Source organism: Pogona vitticeps, chromosome 2, assembly GCF_051106095.1.
Source record: "Pogona vitticeps strain Pit_001003342236 chromosome 2, PviZW2.1, whole genome shotgun sequence".
In the NCBI taxonomy this organism is placed as follows: domain Eukaryota; kingdom Metazoa; phylum Chordata; class Lepidosauria; order Squamata; family Agamidae; genus Pogona; species Pogona vitticeps.
The window spans coordinates 69,073,540-69,088,522 of NC_135784.1; the positions used below are offsets into that span (position 1 = coordinate 69,073,540).

The following is a 14,983-nucleotide window of genomic DNA, read 5'->3' on the forward strand; positions in this document are numbered from 1 at the left end:
CCTACCCCCAAAAGGCTTCCTTGTGCAAAAAGGATGGCCAACCGTTGTCTGAAAAAACAGGCTGTCTTGGGAACAAGCTGTGCTAAGGGATCTCGAAACCTGCATCCAGTGGTCGACCGTCACAAGACAAATGCGGAGAGGGGCCACATGCCATACCCCCAACAAGAAGACAGGCTTAGGGGGACCTCAAACTGTCAGAGGCAGAACTAACCCCTCAAAGGGGGCCACCCGTCACTTTTAGTTTGATGAAAGGTAACCCTCTTATTCTTTGAAAATCACTTAAATCTCTCTGCGTGCACGCGTGTGCCAGACAGATCACAAAGAACCTTCTGGCACTGAGGTGTATTGGAGTTAAGGGTTTAAAGGGTCGAAGCTCTGGGATTCCTTGAGTAACAGGGACCACAACGTCGCCACACCTTCCTCAGGCTATACAGTTATCCCAGCAGCTGGGAGATTAATGGTTCTTCCCCAGATCAGTATATTGTTGCAAGTTATCCTTGTTGCAACACCCAGAATAAAGTTTTGAAGGTGTTTTCGTCTTAAATGGGATATAGAAAGCCATTAACTTTACAAAAGACCACTTCCTCATTGGATGATGAGGAACCATCTCCTGGCTTGGTTTTGAACTCTTCTGGGGGAGGGGAGCTGCCTACAAGGAGCCCCTGCATGTTCGGCCCTCCCTCAACGCCGCTGTTTGGATAATCTTGGTCCGCGGGCCCGACGCCCTGCAACTGTTCAGGGCAGGAAGATCGGACAGGACCAGCCACCGGGCTGAGCGCAACTTCTTTCTCGGGCGCGGGTCGCAAGGCGGATCTCCGCTCCCTGAGCATGCGGTCGAACTGGGGGAAGGCGGGGAGGGAGGCGTAACCAGACGAGCCGATCTTCTTCTTCTTCATCTCCTCTTATCCTCCCCCTGCAACCCCTCACCCCCACCCACCCACCCCCGTCTTCGCGTCCGCCTCTCAGGTCTGCCTCTGCTGGTCTAATCGTCGGAAGGAGAAGAGGAGGCGGGCAGGGGGAGGGCGGGGGCGCCAGGTGCTCAGCAGCCCCGCGCTCGCTGGCTCGCTCGCTCACTCCTGCCTCCGTCCTTCCCTCTGGTCCTTCCTTCCCTCCTAGCTAGACGCCGGTGCCGTGGAGGCGGCGGGGAAGCCGCTCATTGGGAGAGGGGAGAACCGCGGGCAGGCGAGGCGAGGCGAGGCGAGGGAGGCAGACTGCCTGCCTGCCTGGGCAGGATCGGGTCCTCTCCAGAAGAAATCCCATTCTCGAGGTGGCGGCGGCGGCGGGAGGCGACGTCCGTTTTCGGGCTTCGCTGCGTGCCAGGAGGGAGGCTCGGTGGAAGCTCCGCGATCGCTCCGCCGCCGGAGAGGGAGACCGAGGCCAGGCGGGAAGAGGCGTCGGCGAGCGAGGCTAAGCAACCCCTCTGGGCTAGGCGCTCCAAAGGTCGCCGCGGGACGACGGGAAGGGGCTGTCCGAGAAGGAGCCATGCAGACGGCCACCGCTTCGATCCTCGACGTGTCCCGGACGGTGGTGATCGGCGAGGAGGCCGGCAGCGGACGGAGTAACTACACAGGTGAGGAGGAGGAGGCAGCCGCCCGGAGTGGCGGGGGTGGGGGAGCAAAGGGGGGCAAGGGGAGCGGGAGGATCGGCGGCCTGAGACCAGAAGAGAGGTGGGGGGGGGGGGAGGACGGGACCTCTTGATCTGCCGGAGCCAGATAAGCCCCGGCAGGTTGGGTGCGTGGGATGGTGTTGGCAGGTGCAGAGAGAGATACACACACATTCTCTCTCTGTCTCTCTCACACTCACTCACTCACTCACTCACACACACACACACACACACACACACACACACACACACACACACACACACAGAGTAGTGAAGAGGGACGCTCTGCAGATGCCCCGAGGCACTCTCGTTCAGGTTATGACTGGTTCTGTTGCGAGGTGGACGGTGAAAGCCGTTCTGGGACTGAGCGGAGCGGAGCCCTGTCGCCCCCCCCACCTCCCCCTCACTCCTCATGGAGAGGAGCATTAGATCAGCGACCCACTTGGTATATGACTCGAATGACGGAGGCCCCCAGTTCCGTCCCTGCCCTCTCCCCTGAAAAGGCCCAACGAGATGCCCGAGGTGGGGAAAGCCCTTCGACCAAGAGGTCGCTTTCCCCGCGTCTTATTTGCCGCCATCCTCGCCAGGCAGATGGGCCCGAGGTCACGGGCGGCCCGGTCAGGTCAGTAAAGTCACTCCCCTGAAGTTAAGCCGCTTGGAGTTTGCTCAGGGTCTGGATGGCGCGCCTCGTGGCCTGTGTGTCTGTGGTGAGTGAAATCTCCTCGAGGCGCCTGGTTCCCAGGTAAATCATGTGTAGTAATTTCTTTGTGCTTTCCAAATGATGGAAAGTATTTCCCTGCACCGAAATATCCATGGGTGTGCGAGGGAGAGCGAGAGAGAGAGCTTTCTCTATAAAATCACACCAGCCTCAAGTGGTCTCACAGCCACCCCCTTCTGACTTTCTTCCTCAACCGGACTCCCATTGAATTGCAGGGAGCAGCATCCCTTTTCATACACTTGATTAAAAAAGAAGACGACAAAGGTCTGCTTGTGCTGTTCCTTATCTTGCTCAGAAACGACACAAGTTCTGAATTTTCTCAAAAGATAATGAGTTGTAAATTTAAGCTATGATTTAAAGAAGCTCACTGTAGAGCAGAAGTATGGAACCTGTGCCCCCTCCCCCAGATGCTGTTTGACACCATCTCCTGTCTGCCAACCCAGCCCATCTAGTGGTCAAGGATGAGGAGAGTTGGAGTCCAAAAAATAAAAATTCAGGAGTGCAGCTGGCTCCTCTTCCGTACTTTATGACAAAAATACACTTATACAGCGTGAGGGAGCTGTCACTGGATTTCCAAGTGGTATTGCTTTTCCTCTAAAGTGAGCAACCCTCCCCCCCCCCACTATTTTCTTAATGTAAATCTCTCCCACACCAAGCCCAGCCCGGGGGGGGGGGATGTTGGTACATGATCCTTATGCACAATGGGAGCAGCATGGGTGTGTGTGTGTGTCATGATTCGTTATGTTCTGTCAAGCCACTTCTGATGTATGGAAACCCTAACAAGGTTTTTGAGGTAGGGGATATGTTTAAAGAGTGGTTTAACAGCGCCGATCCCCTTTCATAGCTGAGCAGGTATTTGAAACCCACGTCTCTGGAATCCTAGTCCAGTACTTTATCCACTGTACCGCACCCATTCTTAACATGAATTACAAGAAGAAAAGAGCATTACCCATTGTTTCAGTTAAAATGGGAGCCCCTACCACTGTTTGAAAGTCAATATTAAAAGGCTGGGAGACCCTGCCAATGTTGAAAGGACAGCATTCGCTTATATTTTTTTGTTGTTGTTCTCTGCCATCAAGTCAGAACTGCCTTGTAGTGATCCTGAAGGGCTTTCAGGATAAATGAAATATTTAAGGAGTGGTTTTACCAGTTCCACTCCCTCAGTGAGTTCTTGTGGCTGAGCAGGGATTTGGACCCAGGCTTACCTGAGTCCTAGTCCATGCCTTTATCCACTACACCACACTGGGTATCATCAGGTTATGTTTTTACTTGCACTGAAATAAACGGGATCTGGATGAATTTCTCCTTCATTATGTGGAACTTAATTCCAGTTAAGAATGGGTTTGGGAGAGTTACCCCTGATCACCAACTAATATGTGGTGCCTATCAGGAGGTTTTTAAAAATCTGCTAGTGGACTGCTTCAAGAGGTTACGGTCACTTTCACCTACTGGATGATTCTGTTTTTTTTTTAAAAAAATAATCTCAGAACTATTTCATAGCTGGAGGGATTAAAATATAGATATTTAGTTGCATGCATTGTGAAAACTCCCCCTTTGCGAGTCTCATAAAACTCACCAGTAACCTTGGTGCAGTCACGGTCCCTTTCTCTCTCTTAACGTCTGATAAAGTGCAGGAGAGCAGATCCGTGTAGTGTATCTTGAGCATGCTGAAGTATATATAGCTGCAAATAATAAATAATAAATCAAAGGGTGTAAAAAGCATCCATGTTTCCAGGGTGTCCTGTGGATTTTGGACCCAAGTTAACTTTGTAACTAAGTCCATCGGTGCCTCGAACAGATGCCGCCTGATGTGCTTTAACGGGTCCAGATGGGGGGGGAGAAAGGAGGGACCTGCTCTGACTTGCTGATTTTGCCTCCTTGGAACAGAACTGAATGTACTTCTTTTGAAAGAAAGTAAAGCTGTGCTATAAAGTTGTCCGCTGCTGCTGTATGGCACATTTTTCTTACTGTATTCTTACAAGAATTCTTATTGTAAAGAGGGAAGTGATGTCAGCCAGGGTCATGCAATAAGCTGGCCTCATGCAGCGCGAGGAGGTGCTGGCAAGGCCAGTTGCCCAGTTGCCCAGTTCATTAGTGGGATGTGCTTCTAAATACACTGTGGTGCAGAAAATAGGACAATAGGTATCTATCGGAAATCAGTGACGAGTTCCTTTATGTTTAGGAGAAAACAAAACTGACACTGTGGCGTAGCTCTCATGAGAAGTCATCCACTCCTCACAACAATAAAGTTTATTTCCTGTACCCATTAGTTAAAATGGAGGGCTCATGGCACTTTAGAAGACAGTTGGTAGCTTGGAGGGAAGACCTGTGGAGATATTTGGTGTACAGAGGATAAAATGAGCTTTCTCTCTCTCTTTAGTTTTTTTTCTGCATTAGAACCAAAGGGTAAAGGACAGAGGAAAGCCTGCTGGTCTTTTTCCCCGCTTTTCATTTTTATCAACAACCTGTCTCAATATTTTCAGAGCCCGAGTTGAAGGAAATCTTTTGCAAATGACTCCATCCTTTACATACACAGTCAAAAGCAGTCATTGGTAAAAAGTAATTTTGGGCAGGTGCGTGGGGACCTGAACTGCCAAGACAATATAGGGGGAGTTTTAGTCTTGAAAAACACAACAGTAATTTCTCTAGGTTCTGGACAAAACTTTGTCACTCACACACCTGAGGGTGATAGCAGCCCAGAGTTGTGCAAAAGTATGTTTTAAAAATGTGTGTGTGTGTGTGTGTGTCTGTGTCTGTGTCTGTGTCTGTGTCTGTCTGTGTGTCTGTGTCTGTGTGTGTGTAATACTATGTGAATGGGCCTTCCAAAACAACCCAGTGAGGACTCTGTCTGCCCAGTGCATGTGGAGAGCTGACAGTATTGATAAGAAAGGACAAACAAGCTAATGAAAGAAAATGAAGGAAATTCTCCAGATAGGTTTTATTCCTGGCTCAACCAGCAAAGCTGTTCTTAAAAGTCTCCAACGATCAAAAGGAGAGCTACCCAGAGAAATCACTGCAGAAGTCCAAAATGTTGTCGTGATCTGGTGGGCACTCGTGTTCGTCCTTCTCTAACAAGAACTGAGCACCGTCATCAGCTGTGCCGTGCTGAGTGTCTTTTTTTTGGGGGGGGGGGAAGAGAACAGGAGGGAGGGAGAAATAGAACAGAGGGTCACGGAGTGTGGCTGATGAACAGCGAACAGGAACCCTTGACACTGCAACATTTTATTGCTAGTTCCACTTATTATTTCATAATGGCTTTTTAGTGGCTGCCTTTTGTAACGGATGGATGGAAAGGTTCATTTGTGTTAGTATAATTGTATTGAAAAACTGTCAAGACTGCGCAGATGAAAGGCTATGGAAGAAGAAGAGGGCAAGATCGACATAATTTAGTTAGGAAAATGCTGCTGATTACTTAGAAGTTGTAAAGTATGGTTGTCAGGTATACATTTCTACAGAGCCACAATTCCATTTCCTCTAAAGGTTCACTCACACATACGCACATAAACACACACTAATATAGATTCAGGAAAAATCCATTAAGTACCTATTCAAAATGTAAATGCTGTGTTTCAAAGTAATTTTTGCTGTCATGGTAAATATGGAGAACGGAGCAAGCAGTTCTGTCTTTATAGACGCCATGTAAGTGACAGGAGCCTACATTTCCCTGTTAAATATTTCCATATTAGTCTGTCTCAGCAGAAACAACAAAGAGTCTTGTGGCACCTTAAATGCCCAAGACATTGCCTATGGGCAGAAGCTTTTCAGGGCTGTAGCCCTGCTTTTTTGTGTCTAAGAAGGCGGTGGGGCGGGGACGCCTGTCGCCAAATTCATCTGGCAAATAAAGCTTGCTAGTCTTCAAGGTGCCACAGGATCTCTGTGCCGTTTCCCCTCTGGGTCTACAGTGTCTCCCTCAGAGGAGCTTCCCTAACCATGCTGGTCTTCTACTAGCTTCTTTTCAGAAGTATGTTTTGTTGCCATGCTATTAGAAATGTAATCCACTTTGCTCGCATAAAGCTTGATACTGTGGGGTTTACTTGCCTATTTATGGTACAGTAATGGACCACCAAGGGAGTCGTAGACTAAGAACTGTCTGTTCAAGGTTGACTTGTCTTCCTGAACTCATCTGGATTATCAGAAAAGAATACTGGCAGGGTAACTGTATTGAACGTATCAAGTGACACGTACAATAAATTGCGTGTGGCTTAATAATTATTTTACCTGCACTGATGAAATAATGTGAAGAGAAGTATACAATAGCAGGAACCCTTCCCTTGGCCAATTAATGGCACCATTAATTGTCCTGATGGAAAGAAAGAAGAGATAGCTTTCAAGTGGTTAGGGGAACCCTCCTGCTGCCAAATTTGCCATAAGAGCAGTGGGAAATGATGTGTTTTTCCCCCTCTTCAAAAGAAGGAGTGTATCCTCCCCTCCCCATGCCTTGTTTACAAGCGAAGTTGTGCTTCCAGGAGAATGATTGACTGTATAAACAAGGTTTATGGGGAGGAAAATGGATGTTTTCTTCTGCCACTCCAGTCACAGGTTCTGCAGGGGCAGGGGCCTGGGGAAAGGTACGGAAATGGCCGGGGAAGAACACGAGGGCCATGTCTTCTCGGCTCTAGCGTAGAGAGTGCAGTCACACTCTTCCTGCCAGGTTTTTCGAGTGTGTTCTGAGGAAACAGCTCTTCCTTTGATGTCAAGCACTGAGGAGGTTTATAGCATTCTTCCTTATTTCTGTGTGATGGGGAAGCTTCAGATTGCCAGCGAATGAACAAATGAATGAAATTGCCTGAAAAGGAATTGTTATCCATTTGGATGTGTAGCCTACTGCAAGGTTGTGGTAATGGACATTCTGTTATGTTATACACTCACCTCATTTTGTTAGACAGTGAGAAGTTCCTTGGACTCATCACTCGCTAAAGTACCAATTTGCTTTGGAAGGAGGTCACGAAACGTATAGGTTTGGGTAATGTTTGTGTTCATTTTTACAAAGATAAGCTGAGCATGAGTAGAGGCACTGATGATCACTCCCACAGAACAGCCAGCATTATTGCCCTTCACGTCCTGTCACCAGAGAGGCAGATGCGATTATTTTCCAGAGCCTCTTCTCAAAATTCAGCACTTTTGTCTCCCTCACAAGCAACCCAACAAACCAAGCACACACTGTCCTCTTTGTTCCCTTTCACATGTGTACACGATATAACCTTCCCTTTATGTTCCTGTTTTTTCTCGTGATATTCCCATGAAAAACAACACCTGGAAGTTGTCTTTTATAATGAAGGGATCTCCTGGCAGTTCAACTTGAGGCACAGGATGACCTGGATATCCTGGGCCACTAACATAGTACTGTGGCCAGGTAGTCCAATACTCCATCCAGATGTTGCCTTACATTTAAGACAATCTGTATCTGCAGAAATTGGAGAGCGAAACCCATAATGATCAGGAGTTTTCAAGGACCCTCTAGAGACAGCAGACCTTGGCCCTCTGCTTTCCTTTCCTCAAGATAAGTATGGTTCCGCAGTGGTTCCAGTCCAGACAGATAGCACAATGGTACTCACATCTCCTCACCATGAAACAGGGGAAGGGCTCGCAATAGGAGAGAGGCATCTGTGAGATCCAGCTTATAATTTCAGCCTCCTTTTGTTCAAGGGCTGAATGAATCAGTGACTTGTCTTGGAGTTGTTATTTGAAAAGACCTAAAAAAGCCAGACAAGGTGTGAGAGGATACACTTCCGCACTCCTTCAGGGCTTTTCTGGAGCCTCTCTGTAAACATAGCCTTCTGCTCTTTATTCACATTCTTTTACTTACACATCAGCTATTAATGACATGGAAGACAATAAGGAAATAGAGTGAATGAACTGGTTAATATAATATTTGTAATTAATGCTGCTCAAGCTCAGCAATAAAGCCTGTTTTCTGGATAGGTTCTTCAGGGATTCTGAAAATTCGTGATATTTCTGTAGGTTCAACATTGTTTTCTGTTCTCCTTTTTGTTTCCTGGGTGGGGGATTACCTTTACTGGGTTACTAAAAAGTTACAGAGAAGGCTAGCTCTAAACAAAGATAACCTAAAATGTTTGTGTAAATAATAATAAAAAAATGGGCCAGATGTGATGATGCCTATGGTTCATGGCTGCCAACAAAGCAGAAAGGAGTTTTAGATTCCACGTGAGATGGAAGTGACAAAGGTTTATACCATCTTTGCCTGCTGAATAATTCTGGAGATCTTACAAATTCACCTTATTTGCAACTTTCTATTGATCCAGTACAGGGGCTTCCAAACCCAGAACTTTCTTTGCATGAATGGGTTGCACTACTGCTTTTTTTCTTTTTCTTTTTTTCGTATTACATTTGCCTTCTAAGAAAGAGCACACAGTTGATTTTTCTAGATTTACCATGCTAGTATAAAAGGTTTGCAGATCTGTCCTAACCATGGCAGGATATTATTCATAGCAAAGAAGGCTTATTTGAATGGGCTAAGATCCAATTGAGTTGTTTTGCTGATGGAGTTGCTTCTATCTTTGCCTGCAGGCCAGTTTGCACATTTAAAATGGGGTCATGAGGACAGAGAAAAGCTCTGGAGCAGGCTTTGGTGGTAGATCTGTGGTGGCAGAAAGAAGGGGAAGAAAATTCCGTTGGACTCATGGACACCCACTGGCTAGATTTAGGCCAGTGATTTAAGAGGGGACTCTGCCGTCGTGGTCCAGAAGCTGGGGATCTTTTCTGCTGTCTAAATTGTCCATCTTGTCATCATGTTGGTGCTTTTCATCAGCCATAGATTTCACAACTATATACCTTACATCATTTTTTTGAATGTATAAATTTTCATAGGACAAATGTGTTATATGCAACATTCAGAAGAGAGGTAGAATATGTACAAAATAATTGTCTCTTTAGCTGAAAAACACATTTTCTGCTTTTCTGTGGGGAAATATTTAGCATATCTTGTTGTAAATTTAGTCTTAAGAAGCAGATTCATGAAAAAAACTCCAGTTTATGAATGCGGGATATTATACTTCTGTACCCATGATTCAAAAAGCCAGGAAATGGACCAATATTGCTGCATAACATTGTGCCTGCGTTCCCAGCAGGAAAAAGGATGCCAAGCTTTACATAGCAAAGGGCAGTCTGAATGTTGGCAACTATGGCACCAGTCAATATGGTCTACAGCAGGGGTCTCCAACCCACCAGTCTGCGTACCGGTTCTGGTCTGTGGCCTTGGCAGGACCAGACCGCAGAGACAGATCTCCCGCCCCCCCAATGCATGGACGCACACACACACCCCTGCACACATGCACGGACGCATGCACACACACACCCCAGGCATGGATGCACACATGTTCCCTGCATGCATGTACGGATACCCCCACACGTGCATGCCCCACACATGCCCCCCACATGCACAAATGTAACTCCCACCCCCCATGCACACATGCTAAACTGGTCTGTGGTGTCAAAACGGTTGGGGACCAATTGTCTACAGGATAACTCTCTTCCGCTCTTCCGCTCACGACCATTCACAAAGTGACAGCAAGTACTGTAAAGGAAAATCCTAGAAGCTGATCCCTTTTTTTATCCGTTAACCTCTTCTTACCCAAAAACAAAGCAGTTCTCAGGGGTGCTTTTCAAAGAGTGTGAATGTTTTGCATGTCTCTTTCTAGGGATCCTATAAGTATAAAAGCTAGAAAAACTGAATTGCCAATTTAAAAAGTGAAAATAAAATCTAAATATATACTCAGGATGGCTTCTTTCCTGGGCAAAGACCTGTGTCTCCTTTATCAATGGAAATTAGGGAAAAACTAGATAGTCTTCATCAGCAAAGCTGGAGATAATTTTAAAACCTAGATCAGGTTTTTAAAAAATCAACAGAGGACCAATTCCATAATCTTTCCTACTGCTTGAAGAATGCTCAGAGAACCTTCATATATGTACAGTGGTGCGACTTATGAACGTCCCTACTTACGACCATTTTGAGTTACAACCAGCTCCGGCCACAAAATTTTGCTTCTGCTTGCAATCAGAGTGTCCACTTACGAACAGAAAAAGGCAGGGGAAAAAGGTGGGAAATTTAAACTGCTAACTGTAGGTGGCGATGAGGCTACTTCTTTGTAGCTCTTTTGCCCCAGTAGTTAAGAGAGTGTGCGTTGTCATCGGAGGCTTGGGACTGCCTCCTTCTGCTTCTGAGTGTGTGTGTGTGTGTGTGTGTGTGTGTTTGCAGGGAGGCTTCGGGCTGCCTTGTAAGGTAAGGTGCTGTTTTCTGCTTTTTAAAAACTGTTCTGGGTGTTTTTGCAGCGTGGTTTTGAGCTGGGAGGTGTGTTTCTGTAATGTGATGGGGGGTTTGTTTGGTTTTTGGTTTGTCCCCCCCCCCCAATTTCCTATGGGTCTTGGGGCTTTTTGTTGCTTTTTAGAGTTTTTTCCCCATTTGTGATGGATCTTGGGGGGGGTTGGTTGCTTTTTGAGGGGTTTTTCCCCATTTCCAATGGGTGTTGGGGGGTTTGTTTGTTTTGCCTTTTCCCCCCATTTCCGATGGCTCTTGGGGAGTTTGCTTGCTTTTTGGGATTTTTCCCCATTTCCGATGGGTCCTGCATGCTTCTGTTGCTTTTTCCTTTGTTTTCTTTGCATTTCCGACCTGCCCCCTTTGCTCTCGGTGCACTTCCGATCTGCTCCATTTGTTTTATATGCATTTCTGATGGGTCTTGCATGCTTGATTGCTTTTCTCTCCCCCCCCCCTTTGGCCGGAAGGGATTAATCATGTTTCCCATGAGTCTTGCAGTGATTTGTTCATTTGTTTTTTTCTTCAACCGGAATGGATTAATTGCATTTCAATGCATTCCTATGGGAAATGGTGCATGAACTTGCGACCATTTCAGGTTACGTCCATTTTCTGGAATGGATTATGGTCATAAGTGGAGGCACCACTGTACAAGCCATATCTTAATATTGTTATCACGAAGTGATCAATACCAGCCAAATCAGAACAGTTCCAACTAAAGTTTAGTGGCTGATCTGACTTCATTTTTTAAGTGCTGTGGCTGAGATGTTGGGAACCTTTTGATATGTTCCTAGTTGTGGCTCTGCTTTTTGTGTCATGGCCCGTGCATATATGGAATGCAGCAGTCAACAGACGATCAACATTCCTGTGTGAACCAGCCTAGCAAAGGGTCGGCAAAGGTACGTGCCCAGGACCACTGGCGCTGTTTGCATGTACTGTACAGACAAAAGGGAATAGCCCGGCATGACAGCTTGAGTGCTGACTGTGAGAAGCACCTTAAAGGGCATTCTCATCCTTTGATTTCACCCTCCCTTGGTGAAATTAACTGTCTTTGATATTAAACATGAATTTTGAATTTGTACCAAGCAAGTAATCAAATCAGATTCTATTTTGTCTCTCTTTTTTTCCTAAGCTGATGTGCCTCTCTGACTGAACAGGTCAGGGGCGGCTCTGCTTTCCTATAGCAAATCCAGACAGGAGTAAGTCTGTTAGAACTAATCTGCAGCGTTTCACTTTGGCTTTCTCTTCATTACAGTGATAAACAAGCTTAACCTGCTCTTGATACCTGCCTCCCTCCCATAATTCCCTACATTCAAGAGAGCGAAAGCTTGGATCCTTCATTTTAATCATTTCTAGGATCTGTGAAATCTCCTCATTTATTTTGAGGGATATTTCTGACTTGCAAAACAGTGGCATTGCATGTTTGTGACACTGCACATGTAGATAACGTGATTAGCTCCAGTCTTAAGACTTTCTCCGCGGCTGCTTTCCATCTTATTTTGGATCCTGTTATAATTATACACGATCCTCCATGGAAGTTATCATCTGGTTTAATTATTTATGCTTGCAGATTAATACTGCTGGCCGAGCTTAATTGTCCGTCCTGAATGGGATATAAAAACACACTCTGCAGATGGAAAGTGGGATGGAAGCTGCTTAATTGTATACGGTGCCCCACAAAAAAAAAAAAGCAGAAACCTGGCTTAATTGCATATGATTCACACAATGATTGCATGGACAGAGACTGCATGTAGGTGCAAGGGTGGGAACACAGCCGCAAAAGCTCCGCCATGTTGGCCATCGTCCTGTCCACTCTATACATGTTGGATCTGAATGCCGAGTGAGGGACTAAGCAAAAAATTGCTTTCACACAACATAGGCACATATGGTGAAGAGTGCTAGTGCCGGTCTTTTCCTTTCCTTTTGAAAGGACTGAATGCACCATCTTGCAGCAGGCATGTTTCTGCCTAACCCGCCTCACAAGACTCTTGTGAAGAAAGACAGTGCGAGTGAGAGGAGGAACGATGTGCACGGCCCTGAACAATGTGGAGGAAGGGGTAGAGTGTAAATGTCATAATAAATCTACATATTCATGCACGCGTACACACACACACATACACAAACACACACACGGTTCAGTACAACGTCCCTGTTTGTGTAAGAGGGAGAGGAAGTCCTTATTCATAAGCCCAGAGCTGGTTTTTGTATCTCATGCTCCATAAAACAGAACGGAGCAGATTACTGTCATTCATGCGGAAGAATAGACAGGGCTATTGCTTGTTTTTCGAGCGACTGACAGGTAGTGCAAAATGACTTCCTTCTAGGTTTCTACTATTTTTCTCATTACTGTATTAGTATAGGAAGTTGAATAGTCTCCCTAGTGGTGGAACTCTTGATCTAGATACCAATGATTCTGTGACAGAGATCAGGATGGTCACTATCACCGGGTAGTATTTATATCTCCTGGCCTCATACAATTCTTCTGCCCTAGCCAAAAAAACCCACAAAGAACCAGACTTGCCCACCAAAAAAGGAAAAACAGGTACTGCCAACTCCAGAGACCTCTAAGAGTAACAATTCACCCTTTCAATGCACCCCACACTCAGTGCTTTGCATCAGAAACCAACTTCATTGTCAAGACGAGAAATGGATTTTTATCATTTCTAGCTTCAGTTTTTCTTTCTTTTTCTTTTCATTGCTTTTTTGTTTGTTTGTTAGCAATCTGGGTAGGTCCAGGAGGGCTCTGGGAGCAACAGCAACAACAATAACAAAAACCAAACCAAAATAAAAAACAAACTAGCCCCTGAAGGCTGTTGGAGCTAATCCCCCCCAAGCCTTAGAGATCTTTCTATTGGTTTGCAAGACCCATTGGTTTGCTGGTTGGCTTCTAACATCATAGCTGTGTTGCTATTGTGGGATTCTCTGGCTACATCTTGGAAATAATGTGGGAAGCATACAACAAAATACGTGCGATTAAAAAGTTGAAAGAAAGAAAAAAACTCCATAAAAATGATTCCTTTGAACCTTCCCTTGTGAGATTCATTGCATGCTTCCCACAAAGAGAGAGCTGATGTGCTGAGAGAGGGATTTTCCTTTGTTTTCACAAAATACCTCTTTTACAGCCTGAGAATTACAGGTCCAATGATCTGTCAAAACCAGCGAGAATGCTACATTTTGGTGTAGCAGCAGACCATGTGTGTTCAAGACAACAGTTTCTGATCTTCTTCTCATGTTTGTGAAGCAGGACATATCTTACATCCAGAGTTTCTTATTGCTGGATGGCTGTAACTGATCTGAAGGAATTGATAAATATTTCCATTTATTATTTGTATTTCTGAGAGGCAGAAAGTCCATTTGATATGAATAATACACTGCTCATCCTACATACCTTCCCTTTCCTTTTTTTCTGTAGATGAGGTTTAGTTTAACCACAGAACTGTCATAACAAAATAAAGTCCCTTGCAAGAGAGCAAAAATGGATTAATATGACAAGCTGTTTTGATGTCCTGCCAAAACAGTGAGAAAAGGGATTTTTTATTTTTATTTTTAAAAAATATCATTTTGAATCATATCTCTTTTAGACCAAACTGGTGGTGCATACTGAATAGATTATCCAAACAAACTATACTTTATTTTGTAATGCTGGATACCTTATGATTGCAATCTCTCCATGAAAAAAGAGTGGGCACATGGGCAGCCTGCTCCATACACATTTTCTGTTTTGTGAGCCAAATTGTCTAGATGCTCAAAGGTGGCCCAACCCTGCTGCCAAATTATGATCTGGTGGCTGGAAATTAAGATTAGATTTGGGCCCCAATGTTTCTGTCAATATGGGACACAAAGTGTCTTATGAGTTACAAAAACTAGAAACAAACAATGAACTATGGCATTATAGCAAGCAGGAACACAATGAATTGGGATATTAATAGTGAGTTAAGCAGATTATCATACAAAAAAACAGTTAAAGTGCAAGTATTGGAGATAAAAGGAATAGTCTCACCATGACAGTCAGAGATGGCAAAGAAAGGGCAATGGTAGAGTAGATACTTTGGATACAGAAAATCTAGGGGTTGTATCTCTTGTGGGTAACTATCTCTGGACTAGATCAGATGGAAAGCTCTTTACTCTCTCTAGATTGAGAGCGAAGATCAAAGTCCAGCTGAAATGCATGCAAGACTTCCTCTTTGCCGATAATGCAGCTGTTGTTGCTCACTCTGCTGAAGACCTCCAACAACTCATAATCATTTTAGTAAGGCTTGCCAAGACTTTGGACTAACAATCAGTTTGAAGAAAACACAAGTCTACATTGGCTCAGGCATGTCATGAGAATGGCTGATGGCTGGATTCCAAAAGATCTCCTGTATGGAGAATTAGTGCAGGGAAATTACTCCAG

The 14,983-nt window shown here is 45.3% G+C and overlaps 1 protein-coding gene across 2 annotated transcripts in view; it reads left to right on the plus strand.

Annotated features, from left to right (window-relative positions):
• Positions 1-979: 979 nt before the first annotated feature.
• SUSD3 (sushi domain containing 3) overlaps positions 980-14,983 on the plus strand; it is a 59,084-nt gene continuing 45,080 nt past the window's right edge. The window contains exon 1 of one of the 2 annotated variants that reach the window (XM_072989651.2): positions 980-1,570. In XM_072989651.2, the coding sequence (XP_072845752.2) occupies positions 1,483-1,570 (88 nt within the window). In that variant the 5' untranslated portion in view covers positions 980-1,482. The remainder of the gene's footprint in view (positions 1,571-14,983) is intronic. The other variant, XM_072989650.2, reaches the window with a different exon arrangement.